The 24,973-nt window shown below is 39.3% G+C and overlaps 1 protein-coding gene across 2 annotated transcripts in view; it reads left to right on the top strand.

The window, feature by feature from the left end:
- LIN28B (lin-28 homolog B) overlaps positions 1-24,973 on the top strand; it is an 84,685-nt gene that overhangs the window by 23,668 nt on the left and 36,044 nt on the right. For both annotated transcript variants that reach the window (XM_057375420.1, XM_057375418.1), the window contains exon 3: positions 22,745-22,929. In XM_057375420.1, the coding sequence (XP_057231403.1) occupies positions 22,745-22,929 (185 nt within the window). The remainder of the gene's footprint in view (positions 1-22,744; positions 22,930-24,973) is intronic.

Raw genomic sequence — 24,973 nt, 5'->3', positions numbered from 1 at the left:
ACGTAACTGTAGACTTTTGCTGGAAGAGGCAATCCTTCCCACCCCATCCTCCACCCTGGCCTCATGTTCCCACCTGGACTCCTGTGTCAACTCCTGCTTTGTAGCTGCAGGAATTACAATACTTTGCTCTTTAAGCTGAAAACTAGTAATTTATTTTTCATGTTGGGGTTTCACTTGTATCAGGAAACTCATAGGAGTTTGGCTTTGCTGCGTGAAAAATTGAGCTAACTTGAGGAAGGCAGCAGAGACATGCAGGCTGAGGAAAAGCAGAATACCCCATTCCATTTGGTGTCAGTGCAGTGGTGGAGTGTAATTTTTGAGGAACTGAGCCAAAATAAAATGGGAGGTCTTGTTCCCTAAACTTGTTGTTGCCCTCATTGATTTAACTTGCTAGCTAGGAGAAAAATGGCAGAGTGAGACTTTGCACAACTGTATCTCACAGAGCTATCTCTGTTGGGCATGTGCTCATTGTGACTGCACTTTCTGTCAATGCTGGGCTTGGTCTGGCATTAATTTCCTCAGAAAGAGATGTTGAGAGTCCAGTCCTGCAGTCAGTGGATGTATCTATTCCTGTAACTTTTTGAAAAATGGAGTGAGTTTCCTGTTGGCAACRTTTAATTTGTGACTGCCCTTCTGGTGTGTAAGTAGAAGGTATAACTGAGCTGTCTGCTTTACTGGGTAACTTTTTCCTTAATAGTACAGGAACATCAAGTTAAGTTCCCTGGAAAAATATCCATGATTTGAACTTTCTTAGTACACTCAATGTAATACTTATTAACTCATATCAGTGGCTGCTTCAACTAAGGTTCAGCCATAAATAGCTTCTCTCCTCATGTCTAAACTGCTTCAAAGCAAGCTGTAGCAGTAATTCTAATTTTTTCTTGTAAGGACATTTAAAAAATATTTTCATTTAAATAAACCCCTGAATTGTCCTGAACAAACTTTAAAATGTTTTTAAAGAAATCCTTCTCATGTGCATGTTTGTCAGTCATGGTGTAAGTTCAGTGCWGCAAAGCAGTGGTTACCTGTGCCACACCTACAAAGTCACTGGATTTCACTGGATTTGGCTGCTGATGAGTGAAGTTTGAGACTGAGCTCTGTGCAGGACTCCCTTGCATGACAGGTTGCAGGCTGGGTCCTCARTTTGTCTGAGAGCAAGCAGGACTGAGTTCTGTCTGCACAGGGACAATGAAATCACGCTGGGTGCTGCATGCACACAATGTGGGCAGATTCACTAGATACATTAAAACATTGAGTTCTGGCTGCTGCTAATTTAACRTGAAGCCAGAAGGATGTATTTAATAAAAAGCAAGAACGGTTATCTTGAGACTGTTTATTGACACAAGCTGTGCTGTGACTGGCTAAGGTGCACTATAATATAGATACAGCTARTTCTACTTGCTCTATGTTTGTGTTCACCCCTGTCCCCGAGGAGATTGGTGAGGAGGTTATACAGATGTAAATAAATTAAAGGAGCCTTCCTTTATATACATACATTCTCTGTTGTGTGTGTGTTATATGTAGAATGTAATTTCTGTCCAAGCGAGTGGCCTCAGGCAGCTGGGATGGGCAGAGTAGGAGTGCTGGTTTTAATTGAGCAAAATGTGTGTCCTGACATTTTGGGAAATATTTTTCTCATGCAGAGAGATTGCCGCTGATGAATGGAGCCTGTCTGGTTGCAWATCTCTGTGTTTAATACAATTTGATCAGGATCCTAACAGTGAGGATGTAAAATTTCGAATAGTTAGAATTTTTAGCTACTTTTCTTATAAATGTATAAATTTACCTAGGTATTTATTTTAGAAAGAAAAATAGCTAAACTGAAAAAAACCTGCTCAAGTGCAACATGTAACTGAGAAGATCATTATGTTTTTCAGTAATCTTCATTTATTGCATGGATGAATGGTTGATTAAAATAATTTGGCACTTTCTCTTGCAGGCAATAATCCGTGTGCCTTGTGCACTGATATTACATGCGCAGTCTAAGCTTAATATAAGGCTGACCAAAGTAGGTATGGATGTTTCTGATACACAGATAAGAGTAAAGAAAATAACRATATTGGGCATATTGTAACAAATTAAATTATTTGGCAGATTGTTCTATCAAAGATTGAGTTAAGGGAACAAAATACCATTTATCGTTACTTGTAGGCTGTTCATCAAATGATTATTGATTTCCAAATTTCAKATAGTTATTATAAGTTACATCAGTGATATGAACAGTAAGCAATTTGTCTTTTTTTTTAGGGCTTGGGAGAGGGTATATTGCAAACATACGGAAAATTCAATGTAAGAATAAGCTGCATTGAGAAAACATTTTTAAAGGGGTATCAGTTGGGAAAGTAATGTTTAAAAAATAAAATGAAATGTRAATTTAATTTCCATTTAAAGGTATTTGCATAGCACGGAGTATTTTTTATTTAACAAAATGAAACAATGTCTAATTTTTCTGAGCAAAAATATATAAATCACTAATTTCAAGAGGAAACTGTATAAACTTAGTTTCTGTCCCAACAGCTTAGCATTTGTGAGTCAGCATTTTACAATAAACTCTAGATATTTCACAAATGGGGTATAACACACAATAAACAAACCATTTCCAGATTGTCGCTGGAAATTTGTGGAGGTTAGCCAAGGAAGAGCTTTTCTTTAATTTTTTTCTTAATTTTTTGTTTGTTTGTTTGTTGTTTTTAATTCTCAGGTAGTGATAAGGACATGCTGTTTCATGAGAACTGAGACAAATGCAGTTGTACACTGTAGGCATTTCTGCTGCCTTCCCTTCATCTCCTGCGGGTGCCCCTCCTCCATTTTGTTTTCCTTTTTCACAAGTTTTCTGGTTGTGCTCTCTCTTGACCTCACTGYGTGAGCTTGTAGCCACACAGGACAYTGGCAAGATCAGAAAATACTRCCATGGATTAGAACAAGAGTGCACAAGTCAGGAAAGAGTCTGCAAAGGCAGCTAAAGGAAAGTGGAGGACTGCAGATTTTTTCTATAAAAATAATGCTGTAGTCTTTAAACAGGACTTGAGTTTTGTACAGATCATTTGACATTTAATTCTGAAAGATAGCAGAGCTATTTGTGAAAAATCCCTAAATAGATTTYGTTAAGATCTAGTTTTTGTCTTGTGATTTGTTATTACAATTCAGAAAAAATAAGACTAGAGAAATAATAAGCCCTCTCAGTCTAAGAAGACAAGCAAGCGCCTGATAGAAGGATTATTTTCTTAATATCTTTTTGCATTTCAAACACGTTTCCCCAAGATAAACCTTTGAAAACCATGTGACACCATTTAAATATTAATTTGTCCTTGCAAATAATTGYCTTTCGTTTATTCCTAAGGAATGACATCTCTGATCTGTGTATATACTTATTTATTCAGAAGTTGATCTTAACTTAGTCTTTTGTAATAATAATATATTAGAATCTTACATTAATATATTTCACCTATTTCTTGGCAYTAGTATTCTAGGTTCCATGTTCTGTGTAATAGTACATTCAAATACAGAATGTAAACAAAAGATACTTGTACTTTTGTGATAAATTGTGCTTATTCCTGCCTAGCGAGTACATGGTGAAGCTCTTCARAAGTGTTTTAGAAAATGCTTCTTGAGGTAAGCGTAAGAAACCTACGTTCCTCTTGTCCTTGTGCCTCCAAAGTCATACCCATCTTCAGTTTGATTTGATAGGATTTTAGCAATGCCATTTGTTAACATTCTCATACACCTGAGCACCAGGGAATGTGTTCTGCAGTCGTTGTTGCATTTCCATGTTTATCAGTCGTAGTTCCCTCGTACAGTGAGGAGAGGCACTCACAACTTTTGTGAATGAGGTGCAGATCTGATAACAGAATCCCCTTAATACTGTGTTCATTGGCTTCAGGCAAGTCTTTTAGGAGAAAGTGCATGTTGCTGTACTTTGCTTTACCTGTGGGTCCSATTTTTACATGGCTGACTATGAATTCAGTTTCTTGGCAACTGATTGTTGGTTATATTAAAGAGCAGTGCAGAGATTTCTCTCAGGATCCAGAGATGAGCRAGGAGCACTGCTGAGCTGTGCTCACAGATACCTGCTTGAATTAAGGCATGGGGCAGCTTTACGTCCGTTCTGCAAACCAGTTACAGAAACTCTCCCAGTTAACAAACCAATGGTTCTCACTCTGTGGGCTTTAAGACTCCGTCTGGTGATAAATAACCCACTGAGATTGTGGAGTGTGATCCTCCATCGTGCAAGAGGTTGCRTGTTCTTCCCTATGCTGGTATTTCCCCTCCCCACAGCAACTGCTGCTGCATTTGGYRCACACAGGAGGGCATTGCTCTGGTYGGTAGCCAGAGCACAACCACCCTGTCTTTTGGGAACGGGGCAGAAGGGGAGAAGGAAAGAACATTTCCAGATGAATGTTAAATTGTGCTGTGRCACCTTGCTTCAGAGCCAGGGAATGATGCCCAAGCTGTTAATTAGAGGCATGTCTACAGCCTGAGACCACAGAGACTGGAAATGGGTGCACATGYGGCTGCCAGCAGATGCAGTCAGGAGCCACTGAATCACCATCTTTGTGGTAATGGTAAAATCTTGTAACTCACACAGGTTTGTTGCTTTGTTAAAGTTTATTTAGTACTGTTCTTATTAACATTATCYTCACCTCTACATTTAATAGAAGATTGCAGTGATGGGTATTTTTGTTCCCTTTACGGAAGGATTCCGACACAGTAAATTTTAGGAGAGGCACTACAGTGGGTAGGTAAACCCACACAGGGGTTAGTTTGTACCTGGTTAAGGGTAGTTTAGCATTAGATCTCCTGTGTGTGAGTGGGGTAGAGGCATTTGACATCAGTGTGGTGGCCTGAATGGCAGGTGAAAGTGTCCCRAGCTGTGTCCTGTTTAATGTGATTGAGCAAAGCACTTGTGCCATGTGGGAGGTAACAGCAATTCACTCGGCACACGTGCAAATGCCATGTGTGGATGCACTGACTCATGTTAATGTAATTACCTCACTGTAATTGAGTTAAGTACAATTGATTTAACAGTAGTGAAGATGAGCCCACAGTTACAGTCTAAAATGTGAGTACATATTTGATTGTCAGGTTTACTGCGGGAGGCTGAATTTTTTTTCTTCACTGTACAGTRAATGAAGAATGCGCTTAACTTTAGCCCCATCCACAGTCCAAGTGGAACTTAGGATGGTAACTTTTGTTTTCTTGCATACATTTTTCAAATACTGTGTGAGGTATTGATAATACACCTTTCATAGAGCGGGAGGAATCAACATCATGTGCCCAGCACCATTTTATTTATCAGCTGTTCTGTAGGCTGAGTTCTGATACTGAAGTAGAAATATCTTTTCTTGTCATTTCATTGCTTTTTGGGGGGATCACATGGCAGTAATTTTTAAAGCCCTGTGGTTCACTGCTCCACAAGCTTCATCTTTTCTCTCAAACATTTTTTATTCCTGCTATATATTAGTTCCTAGCTACTGAGAAGCTCAGCTATTTACTCAGACTTAATCCAAGAATACTTGCCATCTCTAATTCAGTAGGCTAGCACTTACTAATCCGCRATTTTGGAGGCAATAGAAGTATGAAGATGACATGAGAAAGGGGTTGAAAAAAATTAGTGTCTTGATTGGCTCATCAGTTACTAAGCTTACCAGATATTAATTGTATAGATTTGGTATGTTAGTTCRAACAAATTTACTTTCCAGTGAAGTKYAAAGTAAACTTTWAATTTATTTTTTAGAGGTCTGTACTGGTCTTTGTACTTATTGATAGAAGGGCTTTGTGAGAAATTCCCAATTTTCSATGAAGAGTTTGTCTGTATCTCCTCTTGAGTTCTGACCACAGTCTGTGAATACTTAAACATCCCACAAAGAAAAATATTTTGAAATTGCTTTTAATTAATAAACKTTATTTATCTTTCAAAGTTTAATTTAACTGATACTCTTAGGGTCTGATTTGACATAGTTCAGCTTAGATATTCATGGTGGTAATTTAGCTGAGATATTTGCTGCATCAGAAGGAGCAGCCTTACCTTCTTAGCTCTTTCTGTGCTGGCCCAGGCTCCAGCATCAAGCAGTTCAGCAAGCTAAACTTGTTTTGAAAACAAAACACACATAACCCCACTTTCTGTTTGTTTTGTTTTTAAATTAAATTTGTGTGGACATTGCTACCTAAACTAGTGATGACTCAGATGAATGCCAAACCTGGTATACTGAATAGAGAAAATAATCTGCATCTCCAACAGGAAAGAGCAGAAGGCAGCTTCTCCCTTTTCCTGACAAGGCCACTGTTCAAATTAAAAATTATATTAATGAGTTCACGTATTTTTAGTTGTGTTGTGATTTCAGAAATACTCAGTTTCTGAAAACAGGATGTTCTGAAAATAGGATACTCTATATGTATCTACACATAGATATCCATATCCATGTCTTTGTCTACACAAATTGATAGGGATTTTGTAAGATGTTGTAGATTCAGGCTGCTGTTAAAAAAGAGCCAGTTATTTTTGTTTTATGAACAGTCCATTTGCAATGGATTCGTTGGTTCAGTTTGTTTTTAAGAACCAAAATGTCATGTTTGGCCAGAAAACTTGCCTGGGTAGCTTGTCTTRATAACTGAAATGGAGCAGAAAATATCAGGGACAAACCCACAATATTCCATAGAGTTGTGATTACAGGTTTTTACAGCATAAAATGCAGTTAGTATATCTTATAAATCTAAGGGCATTATTACCATTTCTTTGTTAAAAATTTGAGTTAAGCCCTGAAGTKGAAGCATGTTAAGAAAGCTAAAAATAGTCTTGGTGTTTAGATGGTTGAGTCAGGTTTCCAAGACTTGGGAGTATGTTGTACCAGAAATGATGCGGTGTTTCTATTTGATGTAGAAAAAGAAACACAAATCAGGTGCAGCAAGTGTTTTTACATGTATCAGGTCAWTCATAATGCATTCTGGTGAGTTTAGAGTTTTTTCAGTTTTCAGGAAAACACCACTGATGGCCATCAATCTACTAGTAATAGYTTAAACTCAGAGATTTGGTGAGTGGAGCTCACCCATTTTGATCCTCCAAGATACCTTTTTCTATCAAGTTAAGGGCTCGGATAGCTGTTCAAACATCACCAACAGTGATTGAGACCAATCTTTGTATAAAAAAGCCAGTATTTCTGCCTTTATGTCTTACTTGGGCAGGAAGGTGGAAAACCAAAAGCACCAGTGCAAGGAAAGAGACTCTGTGTTGCAATAAACTGGTGACATTTGAAGTGCAAGCAGTGGAGACCTTCAGCAGGCAAGCTCTGGGTTCTTTTAAGTRTTTTAACAATATTTAGAAGCCTGTCCCCTCAGCAAAAGTTTGAGGGATCTTTTAGGATGCCTCCCTAAACAGGGAAGTATCGTGTGTTGGCAATCACTGAAGCAGGCTGCCTTGGTAACATGGCCAGTCTCTCCCAGGCTGGATCCATGATCCAGCTGCTTCCCAGCCCTGGGTCATCCTGTCTCTTGTGAAAGAATCCTGCAATGTTTCTGCCCACTGTGAACCCTAGCAAATGCAACTGGGCTCGTAAGCCACCGTTTTATTCCCTGAAGGGCATTGATGTGTTAATCAGTGACCAGAAATGACCTTCAAACAGAAGTATAATTTTTATAAAACTAAAAGCAATGGGGAGAAAAGCATCTTAATGTCCACAAGCCAGAGAGCACGAGACTGAAGGGCCATGCTGTGTAATTTCCTGGGCTGAGTAACACCCATTTTCTCTAGATGGCTGCAGTCACCTCTTTGGGTCTGTCCATCTTTGTAGTTTCTGAGCAGTGACCCTGCCTTTTCCTTTGAGAACTACCTTTCTCATTGTTCAGTGTTAGTTTTTGCTTTTTYCAAGTGGAATATTTATGTTTCTTTATCCTGGATCCTAGCATTTGTCCCAGTTGTTGTGTGTTGCTTTGCTGGGCTGTTCTTAGGAGAGCACCACTGGAGAGCTCTCTGTGGCTGTCCTGGTGCTGTGCTTCCCTGACTGATCACACACAGCCACTTCTGTGTCCTTTTCACCAGACAACAAATGGCTTTGCCACTGGTTTTGATTTTATATCTGATAGGCCTTCATTCTCTATCGTAGCAGGCAATGAAAAATGGATTGGATAAGGGTGTTGTTTCCCAGGAGAGGTACCTGTGACTTAAATATCTGTGGGTGCATTCACAGTATGTTTTCTTTAACAAGATAGAAAAGTTTTTAGATGCCCATTTTTCTTCTGCACCCTTTGGAAGACAAAACAGAAAGATTTTTAGCTTTTAAAAGCTGTGTCAAAGGGAAAGCAGTCAACCACAATTTTTACTCTCCAAGAAACTTTTTCATTCACATTAGGTTATGTCATWTCAGAAAAAATACCAGATCTTAAAGCTGCACTGTGATGTCACTTTGATGATTTTTACTTCTTTAACTCAACAGCTGAGCTGAAAGTACAAACATTTTATTGATATGGGTCTAATTCTTGCATCTTCAGGTATTCCTAGTTTTAGCTGCTTACAGGAGGGAAACCTGAGGTCTTGAGTCTGTAGAAACCATGTATCTTCCAGTTTGGTGTTTGTTTTTATGGTGTCTACTCTCTGTGTATTTAAATGTCCTAACTGCCAGGAGCTGCCCTCTCTCGTATGTTTCCCATGTTTGTTGTTGGCTTCAGGGGCTTATTTCTCTGGAAACACTCAAGTATGATGAATCATGTTAATATGTGTTAACTTGAAAAAAAAAATCAAGGCTTTAATTTTTTGTAGTCTTGACTTTCTATTTTCTTTTCAACAATTTTTTTCAATTTCTTACCTCAAAAATATCTTGCCCATCTGTATAACACATTTACACACCTGGATACTCTGAAGAGTATTCCCATGTTTACAGAACACACATACATCGGTAATGTATATTTTTAGCCTTTAAAACACCCAAAAAGCAGATTTATCAGGTTAATTTTGTCAGCATAGTGGACAAAAATGCAAACATTTTTGAGTATTTTCTCAGACCATGCCTGTCTGAGTAGACATATTTATTGTGTTATCCAAAATTGCTGKAACATTTGGTCAGTGAAATTCTTATCTGCTCATCTATTTAYGCCTTTTGTCCTATACRTGTTCTATAAGAGAAAATGAGACTSTCCTTGCTCATGTTCCCGTGTGACCAAGGCAGGTAAAGTCTGCTCCCAGCTCATCCCTGTGCACTCCCTGTACAACCCCATGGCTCTCAGGCTGCCTCCTGTACCTCAGGAGGGGGACCTGCAGTCATAATCTGTRTTTCCTCCCCCTTATTGCAGGGACSGTGGGTGATCCAGCAACAGTTGGGTCCTGATCATCCCCTTTATTATCTGTASCTGTTTTGAATCCCTTTGAAGCTGGAGATAGTTTTTGACTGAATGTGCAAAATCTGACTCGGATTAAAAAGTGTGTGTGTTCTCCAGCTATCCAAGCCTGGTGGAAATAGAGCACTGTGTGTACTCTGTGTTCTCACCATTGGTACTCATATCTTCTCTGTTACTGTACTTTCAGGGATCTAACTAAGGTGGAGCACGAGCAGCCTTCCGGGGGAAACCATCACTAATGTTGATGGTAGGCTGCTTGCTACTGSTGTATTTTTGGGAAGTGATGTGTTTATTTTTGAGATTGTAGAGTGCAGTAGCAACAGATCTTCTCAGTGTTTTCAGGTTATTTCATGTAACAATTTCATCTACCATCTTTTACCAAAACCTGAGTGATTCCCACACATAKATGATTTGTCCTGATACATTTACTTCCCTGCATCTCCACAGCTATYTGTAGCTGTAGCTGAGAGTCAAAGATTCCTCAAATGGATGTTGGCCCATGCTCAGGTGAATCTCCTGATARTCATTAGAGTTAATTTAACCAGTGCCTGAGCACTTGCTCAGAAGTCTTCCTTCACCTGTGTCTTTTCTTCTGATCCTGCTCAGTTCCTCTTCCAATGGATACGTCTGTAGGAGCTGCTGCTGCAAGAGCTGTGGGCACATGGATCCAGGTACTGCCTGGGTTTACAAAAGCCTTTGTGGTTAAATAGTGCAACCTGTTCTGCCATAGCATAATGTGCACAAAAGACATTTGTGAAACTTAAGTTACTGACAGGCATGTTTTCTGCCAGCAGAAGCTTTTTGGCTGACCTTTTATTATTCTTTGTAATGGACACTTTCTGTGTCYATTGGCCTAGTGTTTAATTTGGCTGATGTTTGATTTATCCATTTGATGATAAAGGTTACAGAGTTAGCCTTGAATTACCGTGTGTGTTTTCACATGCTCATAGCATGTATATAAACTGTGATGGGGGAATACTGAATTTGTATAGCCAAGGAAGAGCACACAGACAATAATGAGGCTGAAATCACATCCCTGACAAGTCTAACCCCTTATTATTTCTCTCMCTTTAATTTGATTTTTATGATCACCTACTACCTGCCCCCTTCCRTTCCATAATGTGCTGTGCTTTCAGCTACAAATGTCTGCATCTTACATAGCAGCCAGAAAAGAAATGCTGTGGGTATGGTCATATGTCAGTGAAAGGAGTCTAGAAAAAGAAATAACAYACCAAATTTATTGTATCCCACAACTCAGCTGTGTTTCTTGCATTATAGTTAGTATATGATGTAGCTCTGATTTTAGCCTTTGGAGCTTTTTCTTTCAAACAGTCCAATAAAAACGAAGCCTGGCATTTGTTTACTTCTCGTATTAAACACAAACAGCTCAGGGAGCAGGCCACTTTTATTGGACCTGTAGAGGAGTAATATAGATGGTAGAGATTCCAGGCTATATTGTGTTTATCATGGATTTCAGTTTTTGGGGGGTACTGAGCTGTTGGTGTGGGGAGGGAAGGGCTGTGATCTTTGCTGATGTTTTGGCTGGCTGTGAGAGCAGATCATTACACTAATGCATCCAAAAGACTGAATGGAAATGTAAATATATTGTAGTGAAAAAAAATGCAATTTTATATAGTTCTGTTTTTTTTTTCTCCCATATCAACTGTAATGTTATGGGGATGAAAAGTCTTCAGCCAGAACTAAGACAGATAATATAATTATGACTGATTTAATCTTACTACGATAGATACAGTAGAAATAAACTTCTTGGAATTTAAGAAAATGTAGCTGCTGCAAAGCCTGGTCTTGTGATCCCTTGTCCTGGAAAGGGTGTCTGGTAGAGAACAYGCACAATCATTGCTTGTGCTCCCTTTGTCAGCCAGGATCTGTGCCATACATGCCATCAATGCCCTGTGAAACAGCAGGCTTCTAGTATTGGAAGAAGGACAAATATTGGAAGGATGTTACTAGGTGAGGCAAAGAAGCCATAAGTGTGTGTTTGCAAGGATTTCTCCTGTGRATTGTTTGCCTTACAACTGCATCAGAGCTTGTCATCTGCCTGGGTTTCAAAACGAGATGTGTCTGGCGTGTCTGAGGTGTAACCAACCCACAAAGCAAACACTTTCAGAATTAGCAGGCTGGTACTTCTGGGTCTGCTCTCCTTTCTGAGTGTTGATGGGAGCTGTSTCAGCACATTGCAAGAGGAAGGACTTGTCCTTAAGGAACCCCTTTGTGTCTTCCTGCTGCAGCTGGTCTGACCCTCTTTCAGGAGGCCTCAGAAAACATTTACATTCTTTGCCAGAGCATGCTACAATWAGGACATAAAAATGACAGATTTCGTAATGGAGTCTCGAATAATATTTAAGTAGTCTTGTATTTTCTTCAATCTGAGCAGAAGCCAACATTGCTGTAATGTGATTGATGCAGTTGTATGCATGATGTGCAATTTCACAATTATTTCCCTAAATAAGCCATAATAATAACACAGTATTTTAGAAGTAGTTTTTGAAGCATTTCTTAGTACCACTCCAATACCGATGCTAACTTTAAGCAGTCTGTCTTTTATGATTAAAATCTTCTGTCCTCTTCCATAAAAATCACTTAATCTGCCTTCCATTTACCTGAGAGCAGTTTTGTCTTAGATGCTGTTTTCTCATTTTTATCACTGTGAATTCAGAGGTGTTTCACTGGAACACGGGYTGTGTCTTTTGTAACAGAATATAGGTTTGATAACAGAAGTGGTTCCAAAACAGTAATTTCTGTCAGTTTTTAAAATGGAGCTCTTTACAGAACTAGTTCACATTAAAGTTAAAAATTAAATAGTCTCCCAAATGCCAAGTTAAAGGTGCTGCTAAGTTCCAAGTTACTTTTTGAATCCTCAGTGCTATTTCTTCCTACTGCTGTGTATTTCTAAAAAAGGTTTAATTTGATGTCACCCACTCATTTCCTGTTGCTTCCAGTTAGACATTTATTACTAGTTTTGCTGCTATCTAGTACTTTGACTGCCATTTATTTAGATCATCTGCCACTCCCTTACCTCAAAAAAAAAAAGTTATTAAGGTTTGACATATAAAATAACCTTGTGCTCATTTTTCATCTCAACCAAATGTGTTGTTTTGTTCAAATATCTGAATACCTAATAGATATTTGTAATTCTGATAAAATTCTATCAAATGAAGATATAGCTGCCTACAAGTTGGTAGAAGTGATGTCGTACTAGATTATGTAGTACTAAAACAAAATAAAAMCTAAAAATTGAGTTAATTTTTTCCTATACAAGAATAGCAAAGGAAGATTAGCCATAATTAAAAAATCATAGAAGCACTAGAGACCTTGCATCATAATTTGGGAATTGTTAATATAGTATAAATATTGCTGTTAATTTTGCTTTTATTGTAAAGGGAAAARTGTTTTCATTTTACAGTATAGATAATGTTGTGAAAAATACTATCCCCAGTAAAAATTTCAGTCTATTTCTTTCTTCTTTGTTTTATGAGCAACAACATTTGAACCCCAATTTTGCCAGATGTGCTGGTTTTATTCTTGTGTGCATGGCGACTTTGATTTTAGTAAGCAAATATTCTAACCAGTATTTTATTTTTTGTTTTGCTTCTGTATCTTTGCTTCTGTATCAACTTATTAAGTCAATTGAATTAAAAATTAGATGGTAAATACAGGTTCTGGTCACCAAATGATTTAGCAGCATTAATGCATTGTTTGTTGGTGGCTTTTTTTTGTCATTTGTGTACCATTTTGCACAGTACAGCGTGAGTCCCTGGTGGGAAGCAAGGACACCTGTACCATAGAAGTAAAAACTGTATTTGCCCAAAAGCTGGTGAATAGTTCAAGGGAGGTATCTGTTTACAAGATAATGGATTTTTTTCTTGGAATTGCTGAGGGCATGGCTACTCTCAGTTGGCTAAAATACCATGCATGTTCCCTTAGTCCCTCGCTCTCTGGCTCGCAGGAGCTTTCAGGCACACGGCGTTTTTCTCTGAAGAATTAGAAGAGGTCATTGAGCGTGGAGAGGCTTTGCACTGAAGCAGCTGATGGTGGTTTTCAGAAAGCATTCTCGGCAGCATGATCTGGGGTTTCTGAGGTGAAGTTGCAGTCACCGTGCTGCGCTGGGCTGGCAGGCTCCAGGTCTCGGCCCAGGGCTTGTGAGAGGGTGGAAGGGATATGAGGACAGCTTTTCAGACTCCAGCCTTGAGGGAGCTGGGGAGGAGGAGAGAAAAGGAGGTAGGGGCAGCAGTGGTCTGCTAGTATGGCAGTCAGGATTGGCCTCTAAATCTTCTTTCTGTTCCCTGGACTGGAAAGAGGGGCAGATTGGGAGTCTGGGGCTTTGAGAACCTGTAGATGCTGTAACCATCAGCTGTTTCTTTTTCACAGCGTGGTTTTAGCTTCAGTCCTCAGCCAGGCCACTGCCCTAGCCCATTCCCAAAGGTGCTAGCCCAGGTCTTTGGGCATTTCCCAGCCCTTCCACCACCCTGTCCCCTGCCTGTTGAGACAGTCCACTTGCTAAATTCCATCAGGATCCAACAACCGTCTCTTATCTCCATCCTTCCCACCCAGAGTCCWGCCTCAACTTACAGCACACAAGTACAATTCCTTTTGCCCTGGTTCTGTATTAGGCTGTATCTACAAACACAACTGTGCTGCCCTTGCCCTAACCTTCTGTTTCTCTTTTGGGCTGCAGAATTGTTGGTGGCTACCTGCTATRCTATGCTTCAGGAAGGAAGAGGCAGGTCAGGATAACCGGGATGTGTTTTGCCATGAGAATAGGGTGAGAYGAACAGGTTCAGGACTCCCTATGTACTGCTGATTTGCTGAATCACTTGTTTGAAATGTGGGCTTTTTTTTGGTGTCAGCCTGTGGCTCCTGTCTCTGCCCACAGTGTTAGCCATTCTTCTGTTTACCAGTGAAATGTGAACCRCTCAATTTTCTCATGGAAGGGATTACAAAAAGGTGGAGGAAGTGCTTTCTCAGGATTTTCCTGGTACTATTTTGCAGCTGGTACACAGTTTAAAAGTTAAGAAGAGCTTCCCCAGGGATGGATATTAAGAGTCAATAGTAAGAAAATTACTCTCAGGCCACTTTCGTGCAGAGGAGGGGAAAGGTGCCTGTGCAGAGAGAGATCCTGCTACATCTGAATTAGCAGATCACAATCTRGGCTTCGTTTATTTTTAATTATATGCAGCGTCTTGGGATGGTGGGAGGTGGTGAGGGAGGTAGATAAGAAACCTTTATATAGCTTAAACATCTCTTGACACAGGGGACTGTCATTCTCATGCATGGGGGTGTATAGAGGAGCACAGAAATGAAGCTCACAGACATTGTAGGGCAGGCATGGAAAATAGAGGTGCGGCAGGGGTTTCTGAAAACGTGGTTAACGACACCAGAAAGGTGTAGTATCTCTGGAGGAAACTGTGGTTTAGGTGACATAACTCTACCATTGACTCTGTGCTTTACGCCAGAGTTCGTTTCCAGTGCTTGAAAAATGCAGCAGACTGTGGTTGTACATTGCGCCTTCCTGTGCTTTTGATTTCCACCTGATGGGATGATGCACGTTGAAGTTGGCTAATTTTTTTARTCTGCTAGAACTGTGTTTCAGTATATCCAGCGTGCTTTTTAAAATGAGTCAACCATAGCCATGCTGTGCTCTGTCCTCACCATTAAACCTATAGGAGAGATGCCTGACAGCAGGCAGTGTAGCCGAATCCATCTTGCAGGTTTTGCTGTATTTGTATCCTTTCTGAAGAAATGAGTGAACTGGACTTGGTGGTATTCATGGATTTTCTGGTGGCTCACTGTATCTTTCTTTCTTTTTTCTTTTTTTTCCGGCAGAAGGGAGAGAAAATGTCTGGGGTTCTGTATGATACCTCTTTCCTTCATGTAATAGATGAACTGCAGGAATGGTTTATTTTGGTCTCTGGAAGTTTGTGTTTTTAAGAGAGAGGAGGTTTGAAAAATGTCTGTGAGAAATGACCTAGTGTTTTCATGAATTTTTCAGTTTATGGCACGTTGTTGGGGGAAGAGGTACACCAAACAATCATGATGGTTTTCTTCCCCCTTGGGAAGTTTTCCACTTGGAAGCATCACTAAAATGGATTGAAAATCAGGGTGCCTTGGAGAGTCTGATCAGCTGGACATCAGCGCCTTATATCCTGGAAGAATAAAAAAGAGGGGAAGAAGAGCCTCATCYTAATGAAAATAGAAAGAGGATAATCTGTCCTGTTTATTGATTGCATAAAAGGTCATGTTTGTTCCTAATCTTTGTAGAAAGAGCCTTTGGGTTTCTGCAAACCTTCATTGCAGCAGATGAGTGTTTGGAACAGAGAATGAGGTGGTTTCAGCTGCACGAAGCGACTGCTCTTGCCTGGGGGTGGAGTAGCTCGGTGGCGGGTGAAGGAAGGAAAGGGGCCCCATCCTGGGGGATCTGTGGGGTTCCCAAGGGAAGTGGGGTCAGCTGATAGCAAGGGAACACTTGTGGGGTGGTTTGGAGGTATTTGGCCACKGGGAGACCATCAAGAGAAGATGCTTCTCAGTGGGGGAACTTCTGAGGGCATCCTAACCTGTGTGGGGTTAATAGTGTGGTTTCAGAAGATCGCTGAGGCAGTGTGAGTGCTGACAAGGTGCTGCACAGCACAGCCCTACCTGCTGTGCCTGCACACTCACAGAGCTTCTTTTGAGGTGTGCTGGTGGCTTTTTTGACTACAAAGAACCGATTCAGGGAGCAGAAGCAGCAGAAATCAGGCATTGCCGAGAAGAGCTAAACGGTTTTCTTCCTGAGTCAACGTGAGATTTTGGTGGGAAAAGAGGAACTGCCCTTTTGAAACTGATTGAAGTGACTCAATTCTCTCTTGTGCCTAGTGTGACTGATGAGAAAATACAGAGAAATGAGAAAAAAACAAAGAAATGAGAGAAGAGACTGTTTTGGTGTTCATGCCTGGTATTAAAACACAGAACAAGGAAAATTAGGTAAATGAGAATTGCATATGCGGTAACATAAATGGTCTATGCAAAAGAGAAAGGTGAAAACTACTCGTAGAACACTAGTTGTGCAGGTGCTACACTAACAAAAATACATTTACTGTAACAAGAAAAGAGGGTTAGGTCAGGGAGGAAAAGCAAAAGATACGTTTATTATCCAGGCTCTTTTTATTAGTGTACAAAATTAGAATAGCTGCTGCTGAACCTGTAACCTGATAGGAAGACCAAGAAAACTTGGTCAAATAGCATTCATGGCTTGAACACAAATATTGAAAATTATACAGAAGATTAGTAAAGTGCTGTGAATGAAGTTGGCAGTGTGTAAAGAAACAAAGAGTAGCATGGTTGAATGAGCAGTGGAGTTTATTTTTAAATTAAATTTTTATTTTAAAATCACTTTGGGAAGGAGTTATGAGAGACCTGTTGTAGATCTCTAGCTTAGATTGATATGCAGACAATGTATCTAATACTGTGATATAATGATGTGGTATTTCTGTACACAGCCACCAGTAGTTTCCTTAGCGAGTAATTCTGAATAGAAATTGTGTTATTTTGGACTTGAAAGGAATTGCTGACCCTACAAAAAATATGATTGTTTAAAAAATGAAGGTAAAACATGAACCGTGTTTATTTGATTTAAGTTAAATGGGATGATAAGAAGTTGGTAACTTTTTTTTTTAAGATGAACATATSCTAAATTAGGAGAACTGGTTAGTGAACACAGGTGAGCTGAAGTACTGGAAACTTAAATAGAGAAAAGGTTCAGCTTGAATCCCARCTAAAGGAAAAGGAGAGTTATAGCAAATTTCCTAGTCCTTCTAGCAGAGAACCTTTTCCTGGATGTTACTTGAGAAAAGATAATGCAAACAAAGAAATGGATTATCAAAGGAAGTTACTTCTTGGAAGTTGTGGTGGAACAAAAACTGAAAGTATTAAGCTGAGTTAGAATTCATTTAAACTTCTTAAAAGTTAAAGTGATTAAGAGAAGTTTCTTTAGATACTTCTACTGAGGATTGAGAAAGAAGAATCCTGCTGTTGTATAGAGAAGGTGATTTTGAACTAGAGAGAGCTTCTTGTTCAAATGCTAAATAAATATCTTTGCACACTTCTCAGTAAGAAAAATAACAGTGTGGGCACAGTGACAGGATGATCAATGGAAACAAGGTTATGAACATGATGACAGGCATGGTGRAAATTCAAGACAGAAACAAATTCCAAGTAAATAAAGGTGTGAAATTGCAGTGTACCAGCTGCATTGTGGTTATTGCTTATGGACTGGTTCTTTTCCTACTGTAAAGTTACTTGCAGTAGCTCACCCTGTCTCATAAATGTTTCCTATATGTGTACATGGCTCTTCGCTGTCTAGGAGCTGAAGTACAAATCCTTGAGAAATAGTGTTTTGTAGCTTTATTTTGAAAGTTACTTTGTGTTATGTTGAGCTTTGGAAAAAAAAAAAAAAAAAAAAAAACAATCCAAAACCAGAAAAACATTGTAATGCTACAGCATTACAATGAGTAGAGTAGAGTAGAGTTTTCTTTTTTGCATAAAATATTGAGGAACACTTCTCAAAAGTTGCCATTTCCACTGTGTATGCCCTGGAGCTCATTGAATTTTTCTGTGAATAGATTTAGCTCACTGGAAAAACAAAAATCTATCTCTGTTTCCTCTTCCTCTTATCCTCCCCCCTTCTTTTTAAACTGAGTTTGTTTCCTGTCAGATTAGTGAGTTAAATTGGCTTATGGAGAGGACCAAAAGAAGTGCCAGATAAGCCTCTAGGAGCAGGAACAAGCCATTGAGGGTCAGCAGGAGCAGTGCTGAGGTGTTCTGTGAGTGGCCAGTCTTCAAATCCTGTGTTAGTGCAGCAGAGTTGCCTGTTGCCCTTGGAGGGGCTGTTGTTCAGGATAGTGAATTTTTTGTTTGTTTTAGCATTCTGCCTGCAAAATTACATRGTGTTCACAAACCTATAATGAGCTTTTGGTCAAAAGTCCTTGTAGCAGGACTGCAACTGATTCCATTCTGCATCGGTTCTGATCTAATGCAGGGAAGAGCACTGGTATGCATGCAGTGTAAATTGTTTTACTTCTGGGTCCTCTCACTGTGTCCTCTTGCTTTACTCAAAAGTTGCTGGCTCATGATGGAGCTGTATGAGGTTGTTTTGGGGAGATTTTCTTACAATATTTACTGTGGTTGGGCTTTAGGATATGCTTTCCTWCATGTCTGGATTTAATTGTAGATAATTTTGGAGGGAAAACAGTTTTCTTACTTTGGGAAAYGCAGCGTACTGGTGGTGCCTGGTCATTGTACTGAGCAATCAATCAATCATTAGGTAGAAAGGGGCAGAAATGAGAGATACAGAAAATAAATGATGCAAGCAGAATGCCACCGAATAACTTTTCTCTCTCATCCCTCTAAGCAGTTTAATGTCTGCAACATCAGTTGTTCACAGCCCTGACTAGAAATGGCAAAGTTGTGGTGAGACACTTACTCCCACACTTATTGAAAGCAGTGCACACATATCTGAGGCAATCTGGCCCCTGTAATGATCCTTAATTCCAAACTTCCTTTCTTTTGTAGAGCCTGGTGAGAGCTTTAAGCACTCCCTGACACTACCCAGGAATTAGTGCTTTTCTTTGGGGACCATCTCGCTAACACTGTTTATATTTAGTTTTGATTTTTGTTTTGTAGTGGGAAATGCTTTCCCACAAACTTGTGATCGTGGATTTTTCTGTTCATATTTGTTGTTGCCAATRCTACTACAAGACTGCCAGCATTTTGGACCAATCTGTTGCTTGTGACAGAGATGTGTGAGATTTTACATTAGGATATCTACTAAAAAGAAAAAAANAAAAAAAAAGCTCTAGTCTGAAACCACTGTATTGACTGCTGGTAAAAATAACAGTAAAGTCTCTGACAGCTGAAAGAGAAAAAGAAGGAAAAGCATGTTGCTTTTAAGTTTTTCCCTTTGTTTGTTGGCGGTGTGCCCATGCACCCCATTCAGGGCTCTAAAAATGGTTCACTGACTTGAAACTCCGGCTGCTTTTAATTGTGTCAGTTTTATTTGTTTAAGTAATGTGAGGAAAATACTGAGCTAGGTCTCTCAACATTAAATTATCAACTTTACAGACATTTTTTGTCCAGCTCTTTAGACACGTTAAGAGGGATTCAGGTTTTAGATTTGTTTTGCTGGTTTCCAAATGCCACTTTTTCACAATGGCTTTGAATTGTTGCTGCACCCTCAGAATAATTGTGTAAACCTCAGAGAATCTCACCATGAGCTGTACATTTGCACAGTAAGTCARCACCAAATCCATCTCCAACACTGAAAAGCTGTTGAGGTATATTCAAGCAGAGAATGTGCCAGTCATTTGAAGTAGGKTTTTTTCAACAAAAGTTAAAAGTGCTCAAAAAAAAAGAAACATGCAAAAAATGTACACCTGCATAACATGTGATTCATGAAAGCATGATTGTTGCTTTACTAAGGCTTTTAAATTTGCTTAAAATCTCTTGTAAATAGAATGCAATGTTTAGAAATCAAATTCTGTTGCTAACAGTGCAATGGGAAAAATAAAAACATCCTAGAGTACTAATAATGCCCTGGTTTAAGTTATATTTTAAGCAAGTACTTATTTATTTTGCAGTAAAGTAGAAGACAATGTTATCTGTATCAGATGCTAACTTTTTGACATTTTTTAATAATGGTGGAAGTCAGAAAGGAAAAAATGCGTAACTCTTAGGAAACTTAACTGTATCTTCATTAAGTTGTAATTAAACAAGTAGATGAGCATCCATGCTGTGTTCAGTACTGCAGGAAAATAAGGGTTTGTGCCTTTGAGGTTCCCTTGTGATTAGCACTCATCTGTGTTGCAAAATGAGTGTCTTATTTTGGGACGGAATACACATCCTTCAGTTCTTTCCTTTTAGCAAGATTTCCCTGCTGGCCACTGAAGATTGAAGAGGAGTGGGTAGACCTAGAGATGGACTCATGCCACAGGCAGTGTCTGTAGTTTTGGTTGATGAGTGGTGTGTCTTCTTTGGGCGTGTTCTGAACTTGGATGTTTCTTCATTGTGACAAAGATCCCCTTATTGATATACAGACATTTCAAAGTGGGCTTACTTGAAATAMTACTGCTTTCCTGGGTGGTTTGTTTCATTGCTTTATGTACAATTACTGTCCTCCGGTTGCATTAGTAAGAGCACGTGCATGTTTATTTTTTCATGTCTTAAATTTTCATTTTTCAAAAAAGCTGAGTTTTTTAAAAATTATTTAGGGAACAGATACTATATATTTCTTCCTTCATGTGTCCCACAGCCTTCCCATGCTATTCCCTTCACCTATTAAATAGTGCTCAACCTTCAGCCTACAAAGTCAGGGATCTGTGTTGTGTTTCACACTGCTACATTTGGTGGGAGAGCCACATCTACTAGAACTGCCCAACTGGATAAGCAAAACCAGCCTTTGTCCTAAAGATTGGAGSTGTGTTCTTGGCTACTTTTGGCTGCTGGAAGAATTTTAAGCACCTGAGCCACTCAGACCAGCACTGGTGGTGTCTTGTGCGGTGAATGGTTGCTGCTGGATGCACTTAGAACTTGGGGTTTTCGGAAGTTGAGGTGTGTGTGCTTTCATATGGTTTCATTAAAATGAATGTACCAAATTATTATATAATTTAGTCTATTAGTGCTGTGAAAAATAAACTTTGCAGGAGCACCTCTCTTCAGAAAGACAAGGAGAGGTGAAGTGACACAGGTCCCCCAAGGTAGCTCTGCTGCAGAGCCAGGGACTGGAATCCTGTTCTCCAGTTTCWCCAGGTGTGATTCAGCACTGGGYTGGGATATCAGAATCACAGAAAAGCCTAGGGTGGAAGGCTCCTCTTGATTTCATCTGGTTCAATCTCTCTTCAGAAAGCAGGGTCTTGGATTAGTTTATTCAGTGCCCTGGTAAGAAGAGTCATAACTATTTCCAGCAAAGGGAGCTATTACTTTGGGTTTCTCTGTTTAATTCTTTTCACAGTTAGCAATTTCTCCTTGTGTCTGAAATGAGTTTGCTCTGTAGCAGCTCAGGGGGAGCTGCTCTTGCTTTTGCTGCTTTCCCTGTGCGTCCTTGTGAAGAGACCAGCTCCCCTTTGTGTGCTGACTCTGAGCTGTGTGGGTGCCAGCTCTTGTGCCCTGCAGTGAGGCGGTTCCAGGGAGCCCAGGGTGCTTCCAGGCTGTCAGGGRTTGCCATCTGTGTGTGCTCCCGGCTGCACTTGGCAGGTAACAGATGCAGTTTAGAGTCGTGTGTCACTTGGCTTTTTGTGACATGTAACTGATTTGGGATGGCACCTGCAGTGACGATTTCCTTCCTGACTCCATGGTTCAGCCAAGTGAATGCTGGAGAATGGTTTAGGAGTCAGTCAGGATATATTTTTTTTCTCTTTGCTCTGAGGAATTAATGAGCTWTGGAAGAAAATAAGTTTTATAACTCTTCTGGGAAAGAAGACCTGTAAATATGTGTAAATTGAGGTATTTTGTAATATTYTCTGTGAGTGCAACTGATCTCATTCATGTACYATGTAACTTCTAAAATAAAAGTGTACTGCAACCACTTTATCTCCACCACCCCTCAAAAGCCTCCCTGTCACTTTACTTGATGATCATTTTATTTAAGAGTTTGATTAATCAGATTTTTCCTGGAATGCAGAGTTACTGTTGTACATAATTTGTTTGTAATTGTGATGAAAATTTCCTTTGTATGAGAATCAGTGGTAAGCGCCTGTTGACTTCAGCTTGTCCAAGATTTTGCTTCTGCAGTGTAATGTTAAAATATTTTTCAGTATTTATTTCACTTGCCCTGATAATGAAACTTTCCTTTTCTGTGAATGAAAATACAAACCCATGTGTAAATCGTGCTGGGTAGATTAGATTTTTGGTGGATATTTGAATTGCCTGTGTCAGTGGACTTTGTTTAGAGTGCCTTCCTCATGCCTCTCATGCTTGCTGTATCTCTGATTCGTTTTCAGAGCAGCAGACCCATATCTCAGAAAGAATGCAAATTATTAGAACTTTGATCATAAATTAATTTGCTCTAGARTGAACATTTGCTCTCTTTCTCGACCTTTTCACTTCCTGAGACCTGTTAAGAATTTGCAAGCGTTTTAAGAATACAGCATTCCTTYTGCTTCATCTGTAGCATTCATCACAGAAAAGGAAAGCATTATTTCAGTTTTGCTGATACTGAAATAGATTCTTCTTGCTCATTTAGTGTTGAATAGGGTTTTCAGTGTATCCAGGACTGTAATTTGTAGTGTCTTCTGCTAAAGCTCAYGCAGAAGAAACTGTTACTCAACTTGTTTGTGTTGTAGGATTGGTAGGTGGGGTAATTTGTCCGGTTGATTATAAATGTAAATACTGTTTTTAAGGCAACAGTAACCRAGAGTATTTTTCCTATTTACAGAGCAAGCTTTACATGGAAGGATTTAGAAGCCTAAAAGAAGGAGAACCTGTGGAATTTACTTTTAAGAAATCTTCCAAAGGCCTTGAATCAATACGGGTAACAGGCCCTGGTGGGAGCCCCTGTTTAGGAAGTGAAAGACGACCCAAAGGGAAGACAGTACAAAAAAGAAAACCAAAGGGAGATAGGTAATTATCTTACTTTGCTATTCCCCCCTTTTTTTCTTTGCAAGTATTTMTTGAAATTATGTTTTCGGCATTTATTTGTTTGTAAAAGGAAACCCTTCAATGCAAATTTGACTCTTACATGTAGCTTAGTAATTTGATTAAACTACTGTATCTATACAACTACATCAATCACCCATTGATTAGTTTTACTCAGGAAGGTTTTATTAAATTAGAGGGAGCCTRCAAAGGAATATAATGTTATTTTGAAGATTCTGCTATTAGACTGAAAAGAGAGGTCAGTCTGAATACAGGTGAAATAATGTCATGTTTAGGTGAGAATTGTGCATGCTAAAGAGACTGTCATGTGCAGTGGGGTTTTAAACTGTGCATCAGTGGTTTCATATAGAAAATAAAGTGTAGGTGCTGCAGATGTATATAGGTTGASATGTATATAATTTGATTAATCATGTTTTTACTTAATGAATAGAGTATAAGGTATTTCCAAAGGTTTTAATTACTGGTGATCTGAGGGACTGTTGTAATAATATTTTACAAATTTCAGGTTAATTTTGATTGCTGCACTTCTTTCTACACATGTGCAGTAGTCTGGGTTGCACTGCACTGTTGTATTTTACTTTCTACTTCTGATGGCTTGAAGAAATTCTGAATCCTCTTCCACTGCACCTAGTTCACCAAGGACAGCCTTCCTGCCTGAAAGCTAATTAATTAATTAAATATTTTCTATTTAGGTGAATTTGCCTTTTTTTCCTCATGCTGTTGYCCAGCCCAGTAGCTTGCTTGAGGCCAAGGGGAATAAATACTGACTCTGTGAGGATCCTAGCAAGAACACCTAAACAGCCAAGTTTTGTAGTGTTTAATGCATGGCGTGACTGAGAGGTGGAAATTCTCTTCCATTGCACATTCTGAAGCAAAGAGTTGCTTAGGGGAGATAGGGTCACCTGAAGAGCTGATGTCGACCAGGTTTGAGAAATTTGGGATGAGAAACCTTTACCAGCTACAGATGAACTCCACTTGTCCTCACTTCCGTTGAAAGGCCCTACATTTTTGTCCCTCTCTTCTTTTTCTTTTTAATTTTTTTTTTTTAATGAAGTACTGGAGACAACATGATATTTGTCCCTCTTTCACCTTCTTCGTAAAAGCTAAAGGCCATAAACAAAATTTATTGCTGCTGTAACAGATCAGAGTCCATAACCATAACAAGGAGACACTTTGTAAGCTGGACAAAGCTTTCTTTTTGATTKCTCTCCATATCTGGCCTTCTGAAGTCGTGTTGCATGCAATGGCTGGGATCTTTTTTTTTTTATTATTTCGCGATGGGCTTTCAGTATTATTCTTATTTAAACCATTGGTTTTTTTCCATGGATTGTAATTGCTAATCTGTTTAGGGTATTAGCATTATCACTGTTCTTGATGTTTCATACTTTGGCAGCAAATAAAGGCCGCAGTCGTGCTGGCATGATGCTGTTGACCTGTTTGTTGAATGCATATGAAGGAAAGCAGTCCTTGCTTCAAAAACSTTGAAATTTAAATTCTGGGCAGCCTGTGAGTAGTCAGGAAAGATTACATATTGAAAGAGGCAAGGATTTGAACAAATTTGAGCAATCTACAGTGCACAGTGCAGTTGATGCAGGGGGAAGCAGTACTGTCCAAGTGTAACTCATCTCATCCTGGAGAAACATCTAAAATGTTGGGGGTGAATCTTGTCTTACTGCTGTTCCTCTTCGGGGAGTACAGAGGGATCCCAGCTCCAATCCTGTAAATGCTTCTCTTACAAGTCTCTGAAGTGAARTGAGATGAATTCTGCTTTCAATCATGTTTTTTCATAGCTGAAACACAGAAAAAATTGTGCAGATATACCCTGAAAAACAGTGCGGAGGGGTGATCTATGAGACAGTGTACTCTCTAATGCTCACTTGCTTTTAAAAAAAGGGAAAATTCAAAATTAATTTGAATTAATTTGAATGTGAAAATGTGGGCAAAAACATCTACCCACTTCTGTCTCAGAATTCTTACACTTAAGTCATAAGACRCCAAAAAAGGCTGA

This window comes from Malurus melanocephalus, unplaced genomic scaffold (genome assembly GCF_030028575.1).
Source record: "Malurus melanocephalus ecotype Western Australia unplaced genomic scaffold, MMel_1.1 scaffold_248, whole genome shotgun sequence".
Classification (NCBI taxonomy): Eukaryota; Metazoa; Chordata; class Aves; order Passeriformes; family Maluridae; genus Malurus; species Malurus melanocephalus.
The sequence above is the reverse complement of the archived record's forward strand: the minus strand, read 5'-3'. Positions and strand labels throughout refer to the sequence as shown.